The 20248-nt window shown below is 41.5% G+C and overlaps 1 protein-coding gene across 1 annotated transcript in view; it reads right to left on the bottom strand.

Annotated features, from left to right (window-relative positions):
- Positions 1-19435: 19435 nt before the first annotated feature.
- The window catches only part of AFG2A (AFG2 AAA ATPase homolog A), a 200061-nt gene continuing 199248 nt past the window's right edge, over positions 19436-20248 (bottom strand). Inside the window, 1 exon segment of the mRNA XM_082315732.1 lies at positions 19436-19687. Within this exon segment, the coding sequence (XP_082171858.1) occupies positions 19511-19687 (177 nt within the window). The 3' untranslated portion in view covers positions 19436-19510.

The raw sequence follows: 20248 nt of genomic DNA, 5'->3' as shown, positions 1-20248 counted from the left end.
CATCTTCTGTGGTGATAACTATCTTGAGCCAATATGGCTTTGAGGAAACTCAGCAGAGAAAGTGTTTACCTTTACGTGAGTTATTTGTCAGTTAATAACCAACCTTCACAGCTGCAACAACATTTCTAAAGTTATACAGGAATTCAAAAGCAATTTAAAAAAAAACCAAAACCCATGCATTAGCATTTATAACGAAATGATAAACAAAATTGTTGCAGCAGTCTTACCTGTAGAATGCGTAAGTCAGGTATTTCTCCCACCAGCCGTGCAGCAAGGTGGGCGTTGGGAGAAGCAACTGGGATCGGCAGCTCCCGAAAGCTTTGTGCGTCAGCAGCTCTGACGCTGCGCTAGCTGGAACGTTGCGGGTGTCCGTGGTTGGGGGCTCGGGACCCACAGCACGCTCGGAGAGCCTCGGAAACGCTCAGCGCAAGGAAACAATATGTGCTTGTTGGGATAAGACCAGTATAACTGTGAATCTTTAACACTTACACTAGTAGGCCTATATATATTTTAAAAAAAGCCCAACAAACCAAGCAACAAAGTCCTACAATAGCTATTAAACATTCCTGTACTAATAAGCGTTGTGGATGGTTTCTTATCAGGTCATTGAAAATCTCGGTGGTCCTGGCTTAAGCTGGTTGGTGCATGAGATGGAATAAAGCTATGCCAAAGAGCTGAAGTAAAAACCACAGGTGCCGTGGTGAAGGCGGACCCTGAAAGGTACGGTGAATCATTTCAGGGTGAGGAAGAGAAAGTGAAGGATGATGTGAGGTAGCATTTCCCATCACGCTTTCTGCTAGACAGGTTGACCTTTATCTGAGATCAAAGGCACCGGTAGCTGGGGATTTCTTCAGCTTCTGTGCGGGGACTGCTCTTAAAGCTCTCCGAAGAAGCGTGGCCATGTAAAGCTACTCCTCGCCGTCGCTGCACAGGCTGGGGATAGGCACACAGGAAATCCTCAGCTGCAAATACAATCTTGACTTTTGTCTTTAGAAGATAACATCAGTTTTTCTCAGAGGCAGAAGAGATAGTAAAAGGCAGCAGCCAGGCAAACCTCTGAGAACAAAGGGACGAACGCCGACGTGAACCTGCTTCAGGAACATTTGAACGCTGAATCAAAGTACAGGGGAAACGCTGCAGAGCTAGGGTTTTGTTCCATGCCCAAATTTGGCACAGATTAACGAGGAAGAAAATTCAAAGGTTTGTACAATAAGTGGAGAGTTTGAGAACATGCTTCCCCCCTTCCCCATCTCTTGCACCGTATCAGAGAAACCCGTGTTTTCCTGGGGCGTTCCTCCCAAGCGCGGCGAGCGGCTGGAGGCACAGGATTCGGTGGTCAGGTCAGGGATACGCGCTACCTATGTCCGAATCACTGAAAGGTCAATTTGGTAAACGGAGATAGCGAGAAACACTGGGGGGCTGCAACTTTGGTAGAATCGATATGATTTTTTGGCCTTCCCAAATGATAGTTTTTCATGCTCTCTTGCTTTTGCTGTGAAGAATAGCACAGGAACTTTTGCTGTCAAGAATGTAATTGAAGACAAATAGCATTGAAGAAAAGCTGTAGGAAAGACAACACATCAGTAAAAGCACTTAACAAGAGGCAAAACTTCACTCTCCTAAGCACAGGCCACAGCATGTCTCCTCATTTTTCACTACTCACTTGCCAGATGGGTGACGGGAACGGTCACGTTTCCCCTTCAGATATCCACAGTTACTTGTTTGCTGATCAAATTGATTTCTTCCTCCAAGAACTGTCTCTGCAGGCTTCATGTTTAGCTGCTGTGCTAATTGTCTGCGCTTATACAAGATATTCTACCAAGGTACTGATGATGTCTTCATTGCTTTGTATTCATTTGTAACTCTTTTAGCAAATTAGCTATTATGGCTTCATCTGCCTGTATAAAAAACTTGGTGAAAAAGGAAAGTTGTCATTATTGCTTAATACAGATACTAATTCATTCACATCTACTGTAAACTACATTATCTGCAACTTATTGTTTCCTGCCTTAGCACTAAGCAAACTGCCTTTTACCATCCACTGAGACATGATCCCTTGCACAGAAATTAGAGTAAGCTCTGTTCCATTTCAATTTTCATAGGAGAGTATTCCTGTGTAGAACTACATTATCAGAAATCTCTCTATCTATCTCTCGTAGTTTTAACATCACTAAGGAGAAGGAAACAAGCATCTATGAATCTAAGAGGGATAAGTATTAAAAGCCCTTCCTTCTTTCTTGTAATTTTGGATTGTGCACATTTCAAAATGCCTTAGTCCCGACTCTGCTATGTTCGTTCACCATCAGAGACCGCAAAAAGACTCATCATTGCAAAGCCATGTTACAAACATATTAGTCAATTAAAAGAGTAGTTGTTTGGGTGTTTCCTTTGACCTACCTCTTATTTGAAGGCCTGGTGTCTGACTGAATGCTCAACTTTTTCTATTAAGATTTTACCAGGTGAAAATTTCGTCCACACGTGAGGTCAAAGGGCTGGGCAAACCCCAGCTCCCCCGGAGGAAGCCGCGTGGTCGAGCCCTTGAACGCAGAAGCCCGTTGCTGTGGCAGAGGCCGCAAACCAGGAACACGCTCAGTGGAGCGGTTCTCGCTTCTCTCCTTCAAGGCAGCTCATTCCAGCATGAATTATATTTCTGAAAAGTGCCAGATTCCTGGATTATGGCATCAAATCCCAGCCTCCCCAGTCGTATTCCGCTGCATTTTTAGCATAAAAAGAAATAAGAAAACTGCAACGTTAACGTGAAGACTACACTGATTTGGTGGGTGGAGGACACCTGGGTAATTTAAATTCTGCAACCATATGAGTGGGTTCTCTTTTTTTTTTTTAAGGCCAGTAAGCCTGTTTTTCCGTTTCTCTTGCTTTCTTCTGCAGCTGAGTTAGGTAACAAACAGGTAGAGCTACAAAGATGCTCCTGGCGGGATTAAGTACTGTAGATCTAGCTGTGTAAGGATGTGCTGAGAGCTGAGCAAAAGAAGGTGGCTGTTTTAATTACAGCTGATAAAAAACCAGCCAGAGGAAATCCACCATGACTGAATAATAGCATTTAGCTTCAAAAACAACCGAGGAACAAACCTTTCCCATTCCTGTTCGAGAAGTGGCCATTCCCCAGGTGTGGACTGCATTATCAGAGGAAGAGGCAAAGCACTCTACTAATTTAAATACACAGCTCTGGGTATGTTTTTATTATCTAACCACTTGTGGCGACTCGGGTGTTAGTACATCTCTAGGAATGCCTACTATTTATCAGGTTGTGCAATCCGTCACTGTCAGCTAAAGGAGGTCTCAGGAGCAGCGTTGCTAATTTGATTTGAAAATATACATGGAAACCTGAGACTGCTTTTAGCAAGAATGATGGGGTTTTGGCCTAATGAACACAATCTCTTTTGTCGTTCTCAAGAAGAGTGTGTCAACAACTAAGTTTAGGTTCCCTCCACAGCTGTAACAGCTTCTGTGGGGAAGCAGTAACTCAACATCTACGTCACGTTCTTGATTCTGCTTTACCAACCGAAAGGCATTTCAATGAGATTTTAACAGGCAACCTTCGATTCCCTGGAATGCAAGCAGGGAGGAAGTTTTTCCATGGATCCCTTGAAAAGAAGTTTGCACCAGGCGATGATTTTTTTTCACAGAAACTCCTTCCCCTGAACCTTCATACAGGTGTGTGATACCAAATGATGCTTATGAAAGCGCGTATCTAGAGACCCGGTTCTCAAATAGCTAGGGTGTCGTCATTGCTTTCAGACCAGAAATTGGCTGCAGGAAAATGAACGTGCCACAAAATGTCTCTGTGGCAGAGCCGCGTGTGTTTCTGGCTGCAGCATCATCCACTTCAATATGTAAGGATTTACGGATTTTGACTTCTCATGGGAAAAAACAAACAAACCAACCCCACACCTTTCTTTTACTTTTTTTATGGTTGAAAAGACATGGAAAAGATCCCTCACCACAACTCTACAAGAGTACAGCAATGTCACTGGTAGTTTGCTGCACCCCAATAAGAGATGATAAAATATAATTTTGCTATTAATCTGTATTTTTTTTCCTTTTTTCCTTTTCCCCATTTTCTGGGTCTTACTTCTCCAAAAGACTCTGTTTCACATTTGGCAATTCAAGTATTAAGTGCCAAGATATCCCTTGCATGTTTGATGTGGTTTGTTGTACTCTTATGAGAGCTTGCTAGTCACGTCTTGAAATTTTGCTCTATAGTAACAACTATCTGTCAAGGAATATTCAGTGTCAAGGGCCGGATTCTGGTCCTAGGGAAATCAAAGTTAATCTTGGTTTCCTTTGGGACTGAAGAAGCCAGGAGACTTCTGTATTTTGGAGATAGTTTGTGTTTGTTCTTTGTTCTAATTATATATCTACTATATCCGTATATTTTATATATATATATAAAAATAAAAAATATTATCCCTTGAGAGCTTTTGGGTTGAGAAGGTCAGATTTCTCTCACCAAAAAGGACTGGGAAAACCCTTGACAATAAAGAACATAAAGCACATACTGTTGTGTTATTGGTGAAAAACCCGCTCGTTTCCATCAGGGTGGGAGACAGGCCGTAGGTGGGGCAGGATCCGTGCTGCTCTAATTCAACGCAAGCCGATAGGAAAGCTTGCACTGCCTCTCCTGCTGGCTGGCACCCAGAAGAACATGTACAGACACACTCTAACACGTGTATGTTATGACACCAAAAATTGTGTGTTTGTGTCTCTGTGTGTGTGTGTTGGGGGGGTGGTCCCTCTTCTAGATTCCCTCAATAACTCTCCATTTTGAAACCACCACCACAATTCTTGTTTCTTTCTGCGATTCCTTAAACGCACCATTCTTGAGAAGCCAAAGAATTTAAATGTATAAAGGCCAGATCTACTACTGAAACATACTCTATTCAAAGTATCTCAAAGCCTACTTGGGATTTTGTATCTATTGCTTCCCAAGTTCAGGAAACTGAAGTTCAGTAGTTTTGAAAATTATGCAGAAATGGGATTTTTCCCCTGAAGCAGCACACTAACCTCTCAAAACACTACAGTAATGCTACTGCAAGATGACATTTCTTGGGCCGTTGCTGTAATACTGAAGTATTCACAAGGGAGGTGCTGTACTGTTGCTTACAGCTGCTCGCATAGATTTACTGTGGTATAATCTGGCCTAAAAGAAGCATCTGAATCAAGATAAAAATGCCAAGTGTGCCCAGTTGAAAAATACAACACGCAGTGCCTTTTCCAGCATTCTTACTGTGTGTGTTTCTACTGCTTTTTAAGTCAGCTTAGAAGTGTGGCCATCACTGCCTGACGGAATTCAGTGTTTGTAGTAATCTCCCGTCTTGTTTATTAAATAAAGAAAAAAAAAAACCAAACCCTGACAACAGTTCCCTAGTGGGTTCTGGTCTTTTATGCGTGGAAGGCTAGACAGAGACCTCAGAGTATTCAAAAAGGTCGTCTTCAGCAGATATTGAGGTCAACTGCTCAGCTGTTATTTATTATTTATTGAACCACACTGCCTGAGCACTAAATGCTACCTAGATGTCAAGTCAATTCTATGGCAATTATCAGTTTAGATCAGAATAAGTTACTGATATCACCTTATATATACTGGTCATGGCAGTATTGAATATAAAAGATAACTCTACTGAAAGGTAGATGCAAAAAGTTGAAGCTTTTAAAAAAACCAAACTAACACAAAAATAGAACTTCTATAAAGAATTTCTTACTGACACGTAGGAAATATTTGATATTTAAAATAATATTAAAAATGGAGTCTGCCACTGAAACAGCTGAGAGCGCTGAATTTTCAGCTATCTCATACCGACATTAATTGCAAACTATTAGAAATTGTGGATTTTTTCTGATTGAAAGGAACAAATTAGCTTTCATCATGGAGGCTTTCCATCATGCCAGGAGATGATACCCTCCCTCTCCCTTGCCCCAAAGAAAAGAGAGATAGAAAGGAAGAAGCATCTCAGGAAAACCAACTGCATTACTTGTTATGTGGAGAGCAAACCCAGAAGGCATGCAGAAGATGGCACATCTGTAAGCAACAACTAAAAGAGAAAGATGAGGAAGACACATGACTGAGGAGACACTGAGAAGGCCGCAGCCAGCCATGAACCATGGAAATGTTTGAGGTGGAGGTGGATGTTAAATGACTGTAAGTGTATTTGTTAAGAACTACTTACTATCTAGTTCCAAAGAACTGGTAACAATATCTGACTAGGATGTCCTACCAGCTCCCACTACATTGGCAATAATCGTTGGTACCAATCAGGTTAAAAAATGGTATTTATAAATGTTGGAGAAATTTTCAAGTATACAAAAAGTATGTAAAAAATTAGTTTGCTTATGGGGGAAAAAGCAACAACTTGTTATACTGACCACTGAATATGCTACTCCTATCTTATCAAAGGAGCAACACTCAAAACAGAGCATGGAAAGCCAAAAAAGAACACCTGAAAGCCATTCCTTCACTTTGGAGTAGGACTGGGAAGTCAGACCTGGGAACAGAGACATATCAATAAAAGCATATTTAATCTCAAATGCATTTGTAGGTTCCCTGTCAACTGACGCTGTGAACTTCTGAAGGTATGCGTTTTCTAAATTGTATGCATCTCTCCATGTACCGTTAGGTACTTGGATACCAGTATGTATACTAGTTTGTACCTACAAAGATGCAAAGTAAATCTGAGAGATGTAGTACATGCGAAACGCTGTTTATTTCAACTTTGCTCCTTGCAGAACAGCTAAACTAGCTAAACTTGATATTAGAGGTAGTTTAGACAGAAGACGGTTGGTCCATTGGCTCTATTATAAACTTAGCCTTTGAACTAAAAGAATAAAACCCTGAAAAATATTTTCTCAGTGCATGTCATGAAAGACCACTTGATTTCAAGTGAAATCACAACGCTCTGAAGAAGGGACAGACAAACTTCAGTAACCATTTTTGAAAAGCATCAAGAAAATCGTATTTTAAAGGTGGGTTGAGGAAGAGTCTCCAGAGCAAAGCCTTCAAACAGCAGAATCCAGTCAGCACTGCACGTTTTCTTCTTCATCCTTGCCAAGGCTGCATACGCAGTGCTCCAGAAAGAGTCCCCCCTTTCCTACTGCTCTTTCAAGCTCTGGGGAGAAAAGATACTGGAGTTCCCAGGGCTGTGGACTTCGCTAACGTTAAATGCATTTTTAATCTTGATAATAAAAAGTGAGTTGCATAGCCTCACTGAAAAGTAAAATTCATGGAGCCCAATGTAGCTGTTTAAAGCCTGCTGACACTGCTCAAAACTCAAAGCCACTCTACTGGGTCTTGAAGCAGGTCGTAATACAAGGCAAGACTCGCGGCTTAGGAAACCACATTACCATTCAGTGCTAACCTCCCCAGTGCATTGTTTTATCTAGCTCCCAACTGATTTCCTGACAAAGATCATTACCAAAAAGTGAACTTCTGAGGAAAACAAAAGCAAGGCCTTCATGAAGTATTTTGCAGTTGTAAGCAGGAGCCAATACTTACAACGTTTAATACACACTCGTTTTCAAGGGAAGTTGGATCGTGCCCTATTTTGCAAAACCAAACGCAATACAACTTTTTGCAATACACTTTTTCACAATTTACTTTCCCTGAGGAGAGCTTCATATCTTTATTAGAAGAATGGTCAGGTCCTAAGCAAGTAAAAGGAGAAAAGTCAAATCCTAATCTCTTCATCCAGTGCTCTATTGCACAGATATCCCACTGACCTCACCGGAAAGGATGCCTCAGTAAAAGCTGACAAATGTTACCGTATTACATGTTTGACAAAACATGCCATGTTCCAAATCACTTCCACTTCATCAATATCTTCAGCGCTACTTGCTGCTCTGCTGAACTGCGTAGAGGAAAACAATCCTGTCTGGCAGGGAATGGGAAAGCAGCAGAGTAACAACGCCAGGAGGGAAAGAGAAAGGTGGAAAGGACAGAACAAAAGATGACAAAAGCTCAGCGGGAGGAGCAGATCGATACAATTGGACTTGTCTTTTGGCAGAAATGCGCTTAGAGCTTGTTCGACATTTCACAAAAGGAGTGCAAATAATTCCTCTATTTACAGCACCTTTCCCCCACGTATCTAAACACCATGCTTCAAACCACTTTGCTCCAAGTTATTCTCAGAGGAGAGAGAAGTGAATACCATCTATGTATAAGACAGGCAGTGACTGAGCTCCTGGAAAAGAAATAGCTCTGTGGTATGGTCCATGTTCTGTGTTACTAGCAGTCTTTAAATTAATTGCTGTATCTGTAAGCAACAGAGCAAACACAAACCGATAGGTACCGTCTACGTGGCTGACAGGGCCATAAACACACCTGACTGTTCCCATGGCATGGCAGTATCCAGCCGAGAGAAGCGTGACTGTTTTTTAACATAACATCTCAAAGCAGTGATGACTTAGGAGATTAATACACCTAGAAGACTTTCAGACCGCCGCTTGATGTCAAAAGTGACATGCGATTGCACCGGGAAGCCCATTGCCTGGGATAAGGCACTGGAAATCACCTGCGTGGAGGGGGTGGTTTTGCGGAAAGACCTGCGAAAGAGTAAACCTCCCTCCATTCCTGCTTTGAATGCTCCATCGCAGAAAGACTTTGGTCAGGCTACATTCTGTTCTAACTTTTTCTTTCACTGTTTCCCCACCCAACTTCATACAAATTCTTAGAAAGGTTATGTACAGACTTGTACAAAATGGAGACTGACACTGGCTCTTGGAGGATTTCCCAGAGCAAGTTTAACAGAGATTATATAACATGTTAAATCTGTGTGTTGTTTTTTTTTTTTTTTTTTAATTTTAATATAGATGTTATTATACTACTAGTTTATTCTTCCTAGCTTAACCCTCCAACCACCCTTTCAAATAGTTAATTATGTTTTGCAGAGATTAAAAACCCGAGGTTATTATATGCATTTTGTTTCCAGCCTTTACATAAGACAGGACAAATGTGTTACAACTGGAGGGTCTTAGCAAGTCGTAACAACCATGATTTTCCTTCCACATATGCTACTATCAAAGTCATGGGGAGGGGGGTCTTTAATGGATGTAACAGCGGAACTTTAGAGCTAGCACAGAACTTTACCTCGCTACTTTATTCTTTAATCAGAGACCTCAAAGTACTTTACAAAAGAGGGAGAAAGGAAGTCTCGTGGAGGAGAAATGACTTCCAAAGGTGTCACAAGAAGAGCTGACTAGGACAGTAGTTCAACTTCCTTGGGTCCTAGCCTGAAAACCTTCCTACAGAATGGCAGTTTCTAGATGTGGGGAAAGTAGCCTGGGTAAAAAAAAACAAAACACAACTTTAATTTAAAAACAGCCTCAGTTGCAGAGAAAGAAAACATGTCCTACATGGCTATTTTATTTTATCCAGTAAAGACTAATTTTAACATCATGTATGATTGGGAAGTACAGTACAATTTTCAGGAGCCTAAGATATCAGTGGGAATATCATTTTAGATATATTTCGTGCCTATAGATGCATTTTAACTCATGCCACCCCCAAGACCTGAGGAAGGAAATAACCAGAAAGCTGAAAAACAGGCAGCTCAAGACCAACGGGGGGGAGGAGAAACACGAGGCTTGCACAAAGCAGAGAGCACTTGGAGGTGTTTGTGAAGGAGCACTGATCAAAGCCTCGGACCTCATGTTGTTCTACTGCTGTGATTGCTCTTCACTGCTGTGGAGTCCCTGCTGCTCTTGGATAACCGCAGCACGCTCACTGTTCAGAAAAGAAGCGTTTTTTCTTTTTTTTTTTTTTTTTTCGGCCTAGGAGGCTTTCCTCCTGTCCTGTGAGGACCAATTGGTGTATCTATCTATCCGTCCAGAGACCACTGAATGGAACTACTACAAAAATAACTGGAGTTGCCCCAGTGCATGGCAAGGTGCCTCAAAAAAGAAGGCAGCTTGAACACATTTTTCTCACACTTCCAAGCTCTACAGGCTCCTTATTCACTTCGGAGCAAAGTTCAAAACCTTGATAGTCCTGGTATGCACAGCTTTGTCTCAACTTCTGCAACTTCTTCTGTGGTCCCCCCCAAGACAATGCAACAGGATAAATCCAGCTTAAAATTATAGGGCACTCATAATATTGAAGATATTGACTATTCCCAAAAAATCAGCGTAAGTCCAATCCTGACAGAACAGCCTTCAAGATATAAAACACATCTTTGTGCAGAGCCATCTCCAAGATGCTCTTCCAAATAAGCACTTTTGAAAACACACGCAAGCAAACAGTCAACCACGCTTTATTCTGAAGGAACCACCAGACAAACCCAATTGTTTTTGTTGAATGTTCTTGACATTCGTACACTTTCATTTTAGATACCATGATAATAGGCACTTGCAGTAACACAGAATTTTCTTTTTTAATTTAATCTACAGTAATTTCTCTTACAGGGTTAGGGCTTTTTTATTTTGTACTTAGTGTAAAACTTGAGGACTTTAAAACAAAAAAAATAAAGCCTAAGGGTTACTAACAATCCTCTCCTCCAGCTGATGCTCAGTATGAGGCTGATTTTGTCATCACACTGTGCAAGCTGTGAACTCGGACAACACAACCTCAAATTAATTTGAAATAGTCACTATGTCCATACCAGGGTAGATGCTACATTGCTGGCAGGGGAAAAAAAAAGGGGGATTATAACAGCAAACAGTCAAAAGCTTGTTTGGGCAGCGTAGCAGAGCTTACCAACAGTGATGGCCACAGAAATAGCCCAGGGCACTGCCTTGGTTTCTCTTGAGGTCACTTGGGCTTTGTGGAGCACAGAGAACACCAGCCCAAGGATTCCCTTCTTCTCAGAGCTCTGCCTCCGGAGACAGCACAGAGCAACGCAGAGCAACAATTTTTTAAAAAGTGCTGCTCTGGGACCCTGCTCTTCATGTCATGCCATCCTTTCTGCCTTGCATCACCTCTCCCCCACTGCTCCTCCTGTCTTGTGCAGCTTCCTCCACATAACTCACATCAGCTTCTTAGCATGTCCTTTTTCACAAGCCACACATCTATCGGGTCCTCTCAGGAGAGGACCAAGCAGACTTACATGAAAACCAGCAGCAAGGAACAAAATGGTCTGTTGAAGGTACAAGATCCTTTTGATGGCTACAAACGCGTCTAGAAAAATAAAAACTCTTGGAGCTTGTTATTGTTGCTGTGCGTTTTCCTTCTTCTCCATCTCATTGTTTTTCTTGTAGAGTTTAGAAATAAACAATGAGCAGACTTAGAAGAAAGGAGAAAACTTTCCACACACTCTTTCTACTCATTTTTCTTCCTCCCCACTTTTTCTCTAGATTTTTACTCCCCCACTTTTTCCTCTTCTCATTGAGAAAAAGGGTAAAATTCCCCTCCTCCCTCTTGATACCACTACCTGATACTAATTTGCTGAAAAATTCAGAAGAGAATCTATGTCTTAACTTTTTCTTTTAAAGTTTTTGCAACTGTGCTGAACCCTGCCAATGATAGGATAATGAAATATTTCCAGGAGGAAAAAAAAAAAAAAAGTGTAAAAACTCTCTGCACCCATGGGGCTTGCTGCACTTCAAAGAGGTGCTGCTCCAAAGACTTCAGAGAAGTCTCACTTCCATACGCAGCAAACACTGTGTTCTGCCTTTAGTGCTGCCCTGCTGCAATCGTTCTCTTTTGCAGTCAACAAAGTCCATTTTGGAGGAGAGGGGGAAGATGTGAGAATTTTTTTCCTGGAAGAAAGCAACTGCAAGGGTGTTCTTCCTGCTGCACGGGAAACATTTAGTGAGACCAATACAGAAGCCAGGGCTGGCCTAGAAGAATTTAGTCATTGATGTTAAAAAAACCCAACAAAACCCAAAGAAAATATGAATCGTAATGTCTGCCACTTTATATACACCTTAAGTGTCTGAAAGAGTCAAGCTCCAGAAACACATCTGCTAATCCGGTGCTGATGGGGTTAATGAGATCAAAGCCAGATTCCACTTTGTGCTTAGCAGTGAGACACTTCCTACCATAGGGCCAGGGTGACTGTAGCCCTCCATCAGCTCACCATCACACCGAAATCAGCATCAAAACAACACAAATCAGCCCCTACTCTGATAATAATCAGTATTCCTACTTTCTGTCTCCTTCCAACTCCATCAACCCCCTGCCTTTCCACATTAAAATCAGCCAGTGTTTAATTTTAGGGTAATCTTCCTAATTCACATGTTTATTTTCACACATTTTCTCTATCTCCTCTCCTACCACCATCGTTACTCAGTCAGGGCTCTGATGCAGGCGCTTACCTTCTCACCCAGCAGACAGCGATCCCAAAATTCAGATCCCCACCAGTCAAGTAGGTAACGAACCGCTCTCCTACCATCTTCTTTTAAGTTGCTCCGGCAAGTGCAGGAAGGAGCCTAACAAAGCTGTATGCAGCCAATTGTGTTATCAAGGCACTTGGCACTACCAGCTGATCCTTGATTACTATTCATCCCTCAGGAAAATAAAACACCCTTTTGTAGTAAAAGTGTAACCGGTTGCTATGATGCATTACATATTAACAAAAGCAGCTTTTTACCAAAATTACAGATTATGAAAGCCTGGAAGTGGAATCAGACCAAGGTAACCAGTTGTTTCTACATGTTTCAGATAAAAAGCAGGCAGTTTAACCAAGATTTTCACAGTGCTAAGAAGAAAAGTGGTGGATGAGTTACAGCACGTGTTTGTACATAAAATGGTAGTGAGTTCTGTAAAACAAATGCTAAGGATAACATTTTCTGTTGTAGTGACCTCTCTGGTGTAGCATCCTATGCATGCAACTGCCAGCACTGTAGCGACCTCAGTTTTCACAGGGTCTCTAACATTTTTGTGCTTTTCTTGAAATCCACACAGAGGTTTTCAATATGCTTTCATATTTTCCTCCCCCCCCAAGAATACTGCTTTTTAAAGAGCATAGCTATCTGAAAGGCAGACTTTACTAGGTAGAAGGGTGGAATTTGCTGGTTTGGTAGAATAATCCCTACTTAGGTGGCGAGGAAGCATTCCAGAATATTACAGAATTTGTTTGTTTGCTAATCTACTTAAGCACCCCTAGGCCTTAACTCCCACAACTTGTGTGCTTTAGGGATCTTTCATGTCCACGGCCACTCTCAATGCAATGGCTCTGCAGGAAAGCCGCAGATTTAGATTGACGGCAGTCCCTAGCTGACTAGTGGGACTCTCACCTGAAAAGAGCTATATGGCTTTGGTCCACTCACCCGCCAAATCCCGCTCTACGTTCCTCTTAAGCAGTGCCTGCTTGTCCGTAGCTGCAGTAGCATGCGCAAGTCACTCTGCTACTTGCATCTCGCGCTTCTGCATCAAACCCAACCAACTCTCAGTTAAGACAGCAATCCAAGCACCATGAAAACACCTCACGTGTAATGCAAATGGGGCTGTATGAACACATTTCACACCCTCAGTTTTGGGAAAACTCGCTGACAGAGAAGGGGGGTAGCTTTAAACAGCATTAAGCAGAGCGGGCTTGCTGTAAGTAGATACCCCTGTGTGAAATCTGAAGCTCTTGCCAGCGGTGTGGAGGAAAGACATGACCTCATTATTCCACAGCCCAGATAATCCATTCCTGGATAAAGTGAGAGCTGACAAGTGTTTCACCTTGAAGGTTATCAAAGCCCTTTCCACACTCTGCTGATGCGGAGGCATTTACTTTACCAAACAGGGATGTGAAAACTCTTCTGTGTTAGTAAAGGAGATAAAAAAATCGGGGAGGTGGGGTGGGGGGGTGGTTAAGAGCACACTGCCATGCCACACAGACACAGGGATTGAGAGGAAGAGACCAACGGCATTTCCAGAACCATTTATGTAAACAGGATATATTTGCACAAGTTGGTAAAATATTTTTCTCAATATTTTGAGAGTTACTGCTCTCAATTCCTTCCAGCCACCTCTAGGCCCCTTCTCTAGATAAGTGCCTAGGGGCCTCTCTTGACATCAGCTACCCCCTTTAGCACCTCCAGAAAGGTAGTTCAGCTCTTAGCTGGGATAAATCCCTGTCTGGACCATCTTCTAGTGTCTCTCCAATGGCTGTTGAGGGAACCGAGAGCGATTCCGCTCCCTTACTCTTTTAGTTAGGTGAATCCAAGCTTTATTGCCATGGGTTTTACACAGGCACATGCAGTCAACACGCTAGCCTCAAATTTTGTTGGAAGGACCCGTAATCTGTTTGAGCAATGGCTCCACACTAGTTCAAGGGGAAAGAATGTCATCTGGTTGCCATTGCCTTCTCTCGCAGCACCTGCGCTCTTGCTGGAGGCCTGCCACGCAAACACAGAGCGGGGCTCTTTCCCCCTCACCGGTTCGGTCCTTGGCAGATTAGTTAACAGAGAAAACACACATCTTCTCCTATCAGGACTCTGGAGTCATTGGATTTAAGTCTGGAGGGAAGAATGACACCGTTTAAAAGATTTAACACAGAACATATAAAGCCCTGGACAAAACGCATGGCTGAGTTTCCTACAGAAAGATTAATAAATGAACAGGTAGCAGTTGCAGAAAGAGCAGACACAAACCCCAAGATCAGGAGTAGGTTTCAGCTGAATTATTTGTTTCCAGATGTTAACCTGACATTCAAAACATGCCCAAATGCAACTGCGATTCTGCATGCGTCTTGCACGTACTCCCTAGGAAAAACTCTTATTAAATTGCACGCATTAGATCACCTACAGTATTTTCTTTCATGTCAAAGGAAAAAAAAAGGCAGCAGCAAAAGCAAAAGATTTTGAGCTTCATAGTAGATGATAAAAATTATTGCAGTTCGCTACAACCATAACGACAACATTAAATACCAAGACAGAAGGGTCACAATGCAAAACCAGTTTTCCGAATGCAACTGTGTTATGGGTTAGCTCCACACTGACCAGGACCTCAGGATAGAGCTTGAAGCAGCTACAAAAAGCTTTACAGAGGCCATCTGGCTCCTCTGTCCAGTGGCCAATATGCCACTTTGGAGTAGCTGAAATGCACTGATTATCCACCCTCCTTCACCCTGCCTCTCCTTACATGCTGGCTTTGTCAGCGGTGGCCAAGCAGCGGACCTCCCCATCACGTATGTCACGAGCGGGTCGAGGCGCAGGTCAGTTTGTACCCAGCTCCCACTGCAAGCCACTTCCCACGCCCCTGACTGCGTTAGCACGGGAGTAATCCCAAGGCACAGAAGCGTGAAGGAAGCACATTCGGTTTTGTACCAACTTTGCGATCGCAGGAAGCAAGGCAAGTTCTTTATGCTTGCTTTTTACTAATTCTTTCAGGGGCTTTTGCCGAGGTTTTGCCAGTGGGTGCCTGCCTTCCAGGCGCATGCACGACTCTTCATCTTCCAAGTACAATTCCTTTTAAGTTCTCTCCTAGCTAGCACTAGATATTGAGCTACCACAACCACTGGGCATTTGCTTTTCTAGTATTGGTCACACCAATCAATTGCTTTCTCTGGGAGAGCCAGAAACAACCAAAAGCCTTAAGGGTCAGTCTCCTCCACAGCCCTGATACTTGCCAGTTGCAATAAGGAGGGATAGTTTTCCTGCCCGTGAACTTGTGTCCCTCAGTTAACTTCAGCTTCCTGGGCGGTACACGGCAAAACACCAGGCTTTACAGTTCGGCTTTCCTTTTACCCTTCTCCATACCCCATCCACACAGAGTCTGACGCCTGCTTCACAGGGAAACATCATCCACGGACAGCCTTCCCACAGCACTAATCGACGGATACTCGGCTATGGGAGCATTATGTTTGGCACGTGCCCAGTTTCTGAAGGAGAAGAACCACACTTTGACATTTAAAGTGAGTAAAGAAACTAAAAGGAAAGAGCCAGAATACACAAACCAGAAAAATCAACTTTAAGGACACGATATTTGAAAGGGCTGACAAGTCTAAGTTCGATGATTTTGAATAACCATCTTTGAAAATTATCTTTATTCTGTCCCCGATGTTCACCCTCGCACCTGAACTCAGTAAACCTTACGTTCTCTTCTCATTTAGCGACTGTAGGAAAATTAGCCATGATAACCTTCATTTTTTTTCCAGGATTAAGAATTGTATATGGTACTTGCAGTGAAAAATCTGTTTTATACATCAGGGAGAACACAGGAATGAACTTTTTTCAAGTTATGTGAAGACATTTTTGCATTTTGATCATAAATATTCTCCTGGTCATTTTTGGCAAACCTGTTAAAAGACATTTTATACCATTTTGAAAGACGTTGTTATTGGAGGAAAAAGTTAGACTTTGTATTTAAACAAAATGTGCCTGAAACATTGAAAAGCTGATTTAATGTTAACAATTCTGCAACTCAAGCAGTATTTGGGCCAAAAACTGGCTCCAAAAGATAATGGTAGGCAGGAAAAAGACCGTATTTCTAAAGAACGCGAAGAAATAAGTCTAGGAACCACTTCAGCAGTTAAAGAGAGGATGGGAGAGAGGTGTTCTTCTCAGAGGTGTTCTTTTCTGTTCACCAAGCCTCTATCATTTTATTAAATTTAAATCTCACAGAAACATGCAAACAACAATAATCGTGATTAACCCAGCAGAAGAAAGAATGCCTCTATCTTTGATTTACTCTGAAGCATAGAGGTGTTCAGGCTTATATGGCCTCACACTGCAAGCAATTTGATTCAGCGCCAAGGCACAATGTGTTCAGTAAAAGACGCTGTGAAAAGTTCAGCTCTGAATTAAAAAACACTCATTTAAATGACAGGCTAAGGGAAGATACTTTTGAAGTGCTCTGTCCTACAGTGCCCTCATCAGTAAGTTCCAGTGAGAGGCTGAGGGTGCAAAAGCACTCACCGGACTGGATTATGAAAGGACTACGTTGCTGATGTGCTTTGACCAAAACTGAATATTTGGTTATTTTCCAGAATTCTGATAAGAAGGTTTCAAGTTGCTAGTCCACGATAACAGCGATCTGTCATCAGGAACCAGAAGGGGAATCATCATACCTTTCTTTAAATCTCCATTTATCTGTGGCTTGGGATGGAGTAAGATTTTGAGTGGCATCAGACTAGCCAAGTTTTCCAAACAGAATATTTGGGAGCAACATAAACCTTCTAGGGACTTCACAAATTTGCCATGACTTAATTTTTTTAAGAGTATCTTACTTTTTAAAAAATCAAGTTCCACAAACCCAACGATAAAGAGGGGAGTGTCCTACATTTAAAATCACTTCAGGTATTCAGGTATGTATCAAGAGATTTGGTACCACGTGGATAAATGTGGTACCAGGCAGATGTGAAGAGAAATGTTTGCAGGGATGGGTTGTTCCCAAGGCACAAACAGCAGTCATGGGCCAGCATTCTCTCCTAATGTCCTAAAATTCAATGTACAAAATTCCCTCTGATGGCAACAGGAGGCCACGTACGGAAAGGGCAGCCAGCTCCTACCAGCCTCTCTCCTAGTTTCTCACTTCAGATTCATACCTTGGTGCACATTCCCAAGGGATCTGAACACTTCCCAAGGAACGGCGATCTAGTTTTGCTACTCATCTGGAGCACCGTGTAGTGTTACTTTTAGGATACAAAATTACAAAAAGAATTTGTTATTGGCAGTAAAAACTATGATCTCTCTTTCCTCCCTTCAGGAACACACGCTGGAGGAAGGTGCCGGGGATAACGGTATGGCATTTAATTTTTGGAAACATCAAAAATATAATGGTTACAATAAACGGTTCGCATCCTGAGCTTCAAGTTGGAGTATAGAGAGTTTAGAAAAGAAGGATTAAGTAGTTTCAAATGCAGTCTTGATCCCCAAGGCAACTTTTCCAGTGTATAAATTTCTTAATTCCTTCTGTCTGTTGTACTATTAGAGTCAAACAATGAAAAAAAGAAAAAACCTGCACATACATCAGATGAATGAAGTAAATGACCTGCTTTTCCTCATCCTCTAACCCTTTTCAGTGACAGTAAAACTAAATGCTAATTATAGCAGGAAGAGGTTAGAATAAAAGTAATAGAGAAGTTGTAATTTAAAAATAGTAGATTTCTCTTTAACAACTACAAATTGTGTGCAGAGTGAAACTAAGTAAAAAGAGAAAAACCATAATGAAGGCCAAGAGATTACTTTTTACATTTCATCTTGACAATATAAGCAATATGGTAGAAATATCTCTTAGACAGACATATACAAATTTCTCATTAAAAAGTTATAAATTTCTAAATTTCTAAACTCTCCCATGAATACATATATAATGACAACAAGAAAGAAGTCTTCAGAAACACCAATAAACAACCCCCCCAAAAAACCTTACATGTGATAAAGCCTGAAATGATATTTCTTGTTTACTCCAACAAGGAGTTTAATCCAACAGGATTTGGCTAAAATTTTAACATGTAAATTCTTCTACTTACCTCCAGAACACCAAGAAAACACAAAATTATCTACTGAACTTCAGGCTTTTGTCACCTTTTAAAAAATTTTTTGTTAAAGTTTGTATTGCTTTTGCTTTACCTTTCTGTCTGTTTTTCATGTCTGGTATAGAAAAGCTCAGTCTTTCTATTGCGGGGAAAAATGCCGAAAATGAGTATGCTTAACCACATTTCATTCTGAGTGCAAGAGCAGAGAGCCCATAAGGACCTGTTGTATCAACAGACGATATAACAAAGAAATAAGTTGAAAAGATTTTATCTGTCCCTGAACTATTTTGTGGTCATTTCTAACAGTATCTGCAAGGAGGTTTTCTTATTCATTAATTAGGATTCATTAGGATTTTAAGTAGCCAGCTTTAAATTACCAATCAACATTCCTGTTTATTTTGATGGAAACAACCAACCAACCAACAACAAAAAAATCTTTCGCTGACGCCTGGCAGTGGTTTCGGGCTAGCCAAGAACTAGATGCAGTTCGCTCTTCTGAAATGCACAGGCATCTGAAATGCACAGACGTACAATTTTTAAGGTGCCTACTTCCCAGTATGCATAAAAAGGAGTTGTTTAAGACCAAAGATAAGTGTTTCGCTGTAATCAGTCAGGATGCCTTAGCTTTATCTCGGAAAGCTCTATGTTCGGCAAGCCTGTTTGGCAGCTTTTCTGGAGATCATAAATCAAAAGATTCAGAATAATTTTCAGCATTTTTTTGTAGTGAGGCCACTCCCCAAGGTTTGCACCTCACTGGGATGGTCCCTGGGATTAAACTGTGGTTGAGGCAGGAACAAATGAAGACAGTAATGACACTTGTTGCTACTCTCTTTAGAGCCAAGAATCCACCGAAAATTCAGAATTTTACAATTATTTTTTGATACGTGGATATACAGTCAGATACACTGACTTAAACCAGCAATCTTACTACCTCTAAAATGCAGATTATATCACTGAAATAAAAAAATACAAAATTTTGGATGATATCTGTTACACTCAAAACTCCCACGCGGACATTTATTATGACGATTCTGCACTTCAGTTAACTTTGGACGCTCTGCTCACTTACAATACAAAATTCTTTAGCTTTTGACAGCTTTACAAAGGAAATTTGCTATTCACACCATGAACGGGGGTATGTATTAATTTGCCTTTCAAAGCGCGTGGAGTCCACTTTGCTGCTGATAATCTGCATAAAACTGGATTAACGAATCAGGAATCCTTGGGGTCACAACAGTCAGTGCGTACCGAAAGTGCCGTCCCATGATAGATTTGGCATGTATGTCTTCCTGAAGAGCTAGAAGGGCTGCTTCTCTACAGACTGCTGTTATCTGCAAAGAAACAATAAAAAAGAAAAAAAACACAGAGCATTATTATTATAAAATATAGTACTTGAAAGGAGGAAAGCGAACACAAGAATATCAACATATTCCAAATGCCAGATACTCACAAGGACAGAGTTTCTCCAACTTTTTTTTTTTTTTTTAAATAAATGAGGTTGTGGCTGATTAGGACATCCAAGACACAGGATATAGCTCAAAATTCAAACCACAGTAACATTACATTTCATATTACAGTATGTTGCAAATTAACTTGATAAGCATATTACCTTGTGTTAAACTCCCCGCAACACCTGATAAATTAAAACCCCAACAACCAGCGATACATTTTTCTGTCCCCAAAGCGCAAGAGCAGATATTCCCAGGCTCTGCGGGCACTTTTCTTTCTCAGCTTTACGCTGGGAAAGAAGTAAAAACAATTAATTCAGAAAGGAAGGCTAGAAGGAGAGGGGTGTGTGGAAGGGGAGGAGGGTTAAGGTCTCATACCCTGCAATGTGTTTTTAAGCTCTCTGGACTTCAGACAGCGGAAACAGACTGATGCCAGTGTCACTC

The sequence above is a fragment of the Platalea leucorodia genome (genome assembly GCF_965183815.1).
Source record: "Platalea leucorodia genome assembly, chromosome: 6".
Lineage (NCBI taxonomy): Eukaryota > Metazoa > Chordata > Aves > Pelecaniformes > Threskiornithidae > Platalea > Platalea leucorodia.
Note: the sequence above shows the minus strand (reverse complement) of the source record. Positions and strands in the feature narration are given on the sequence as shown.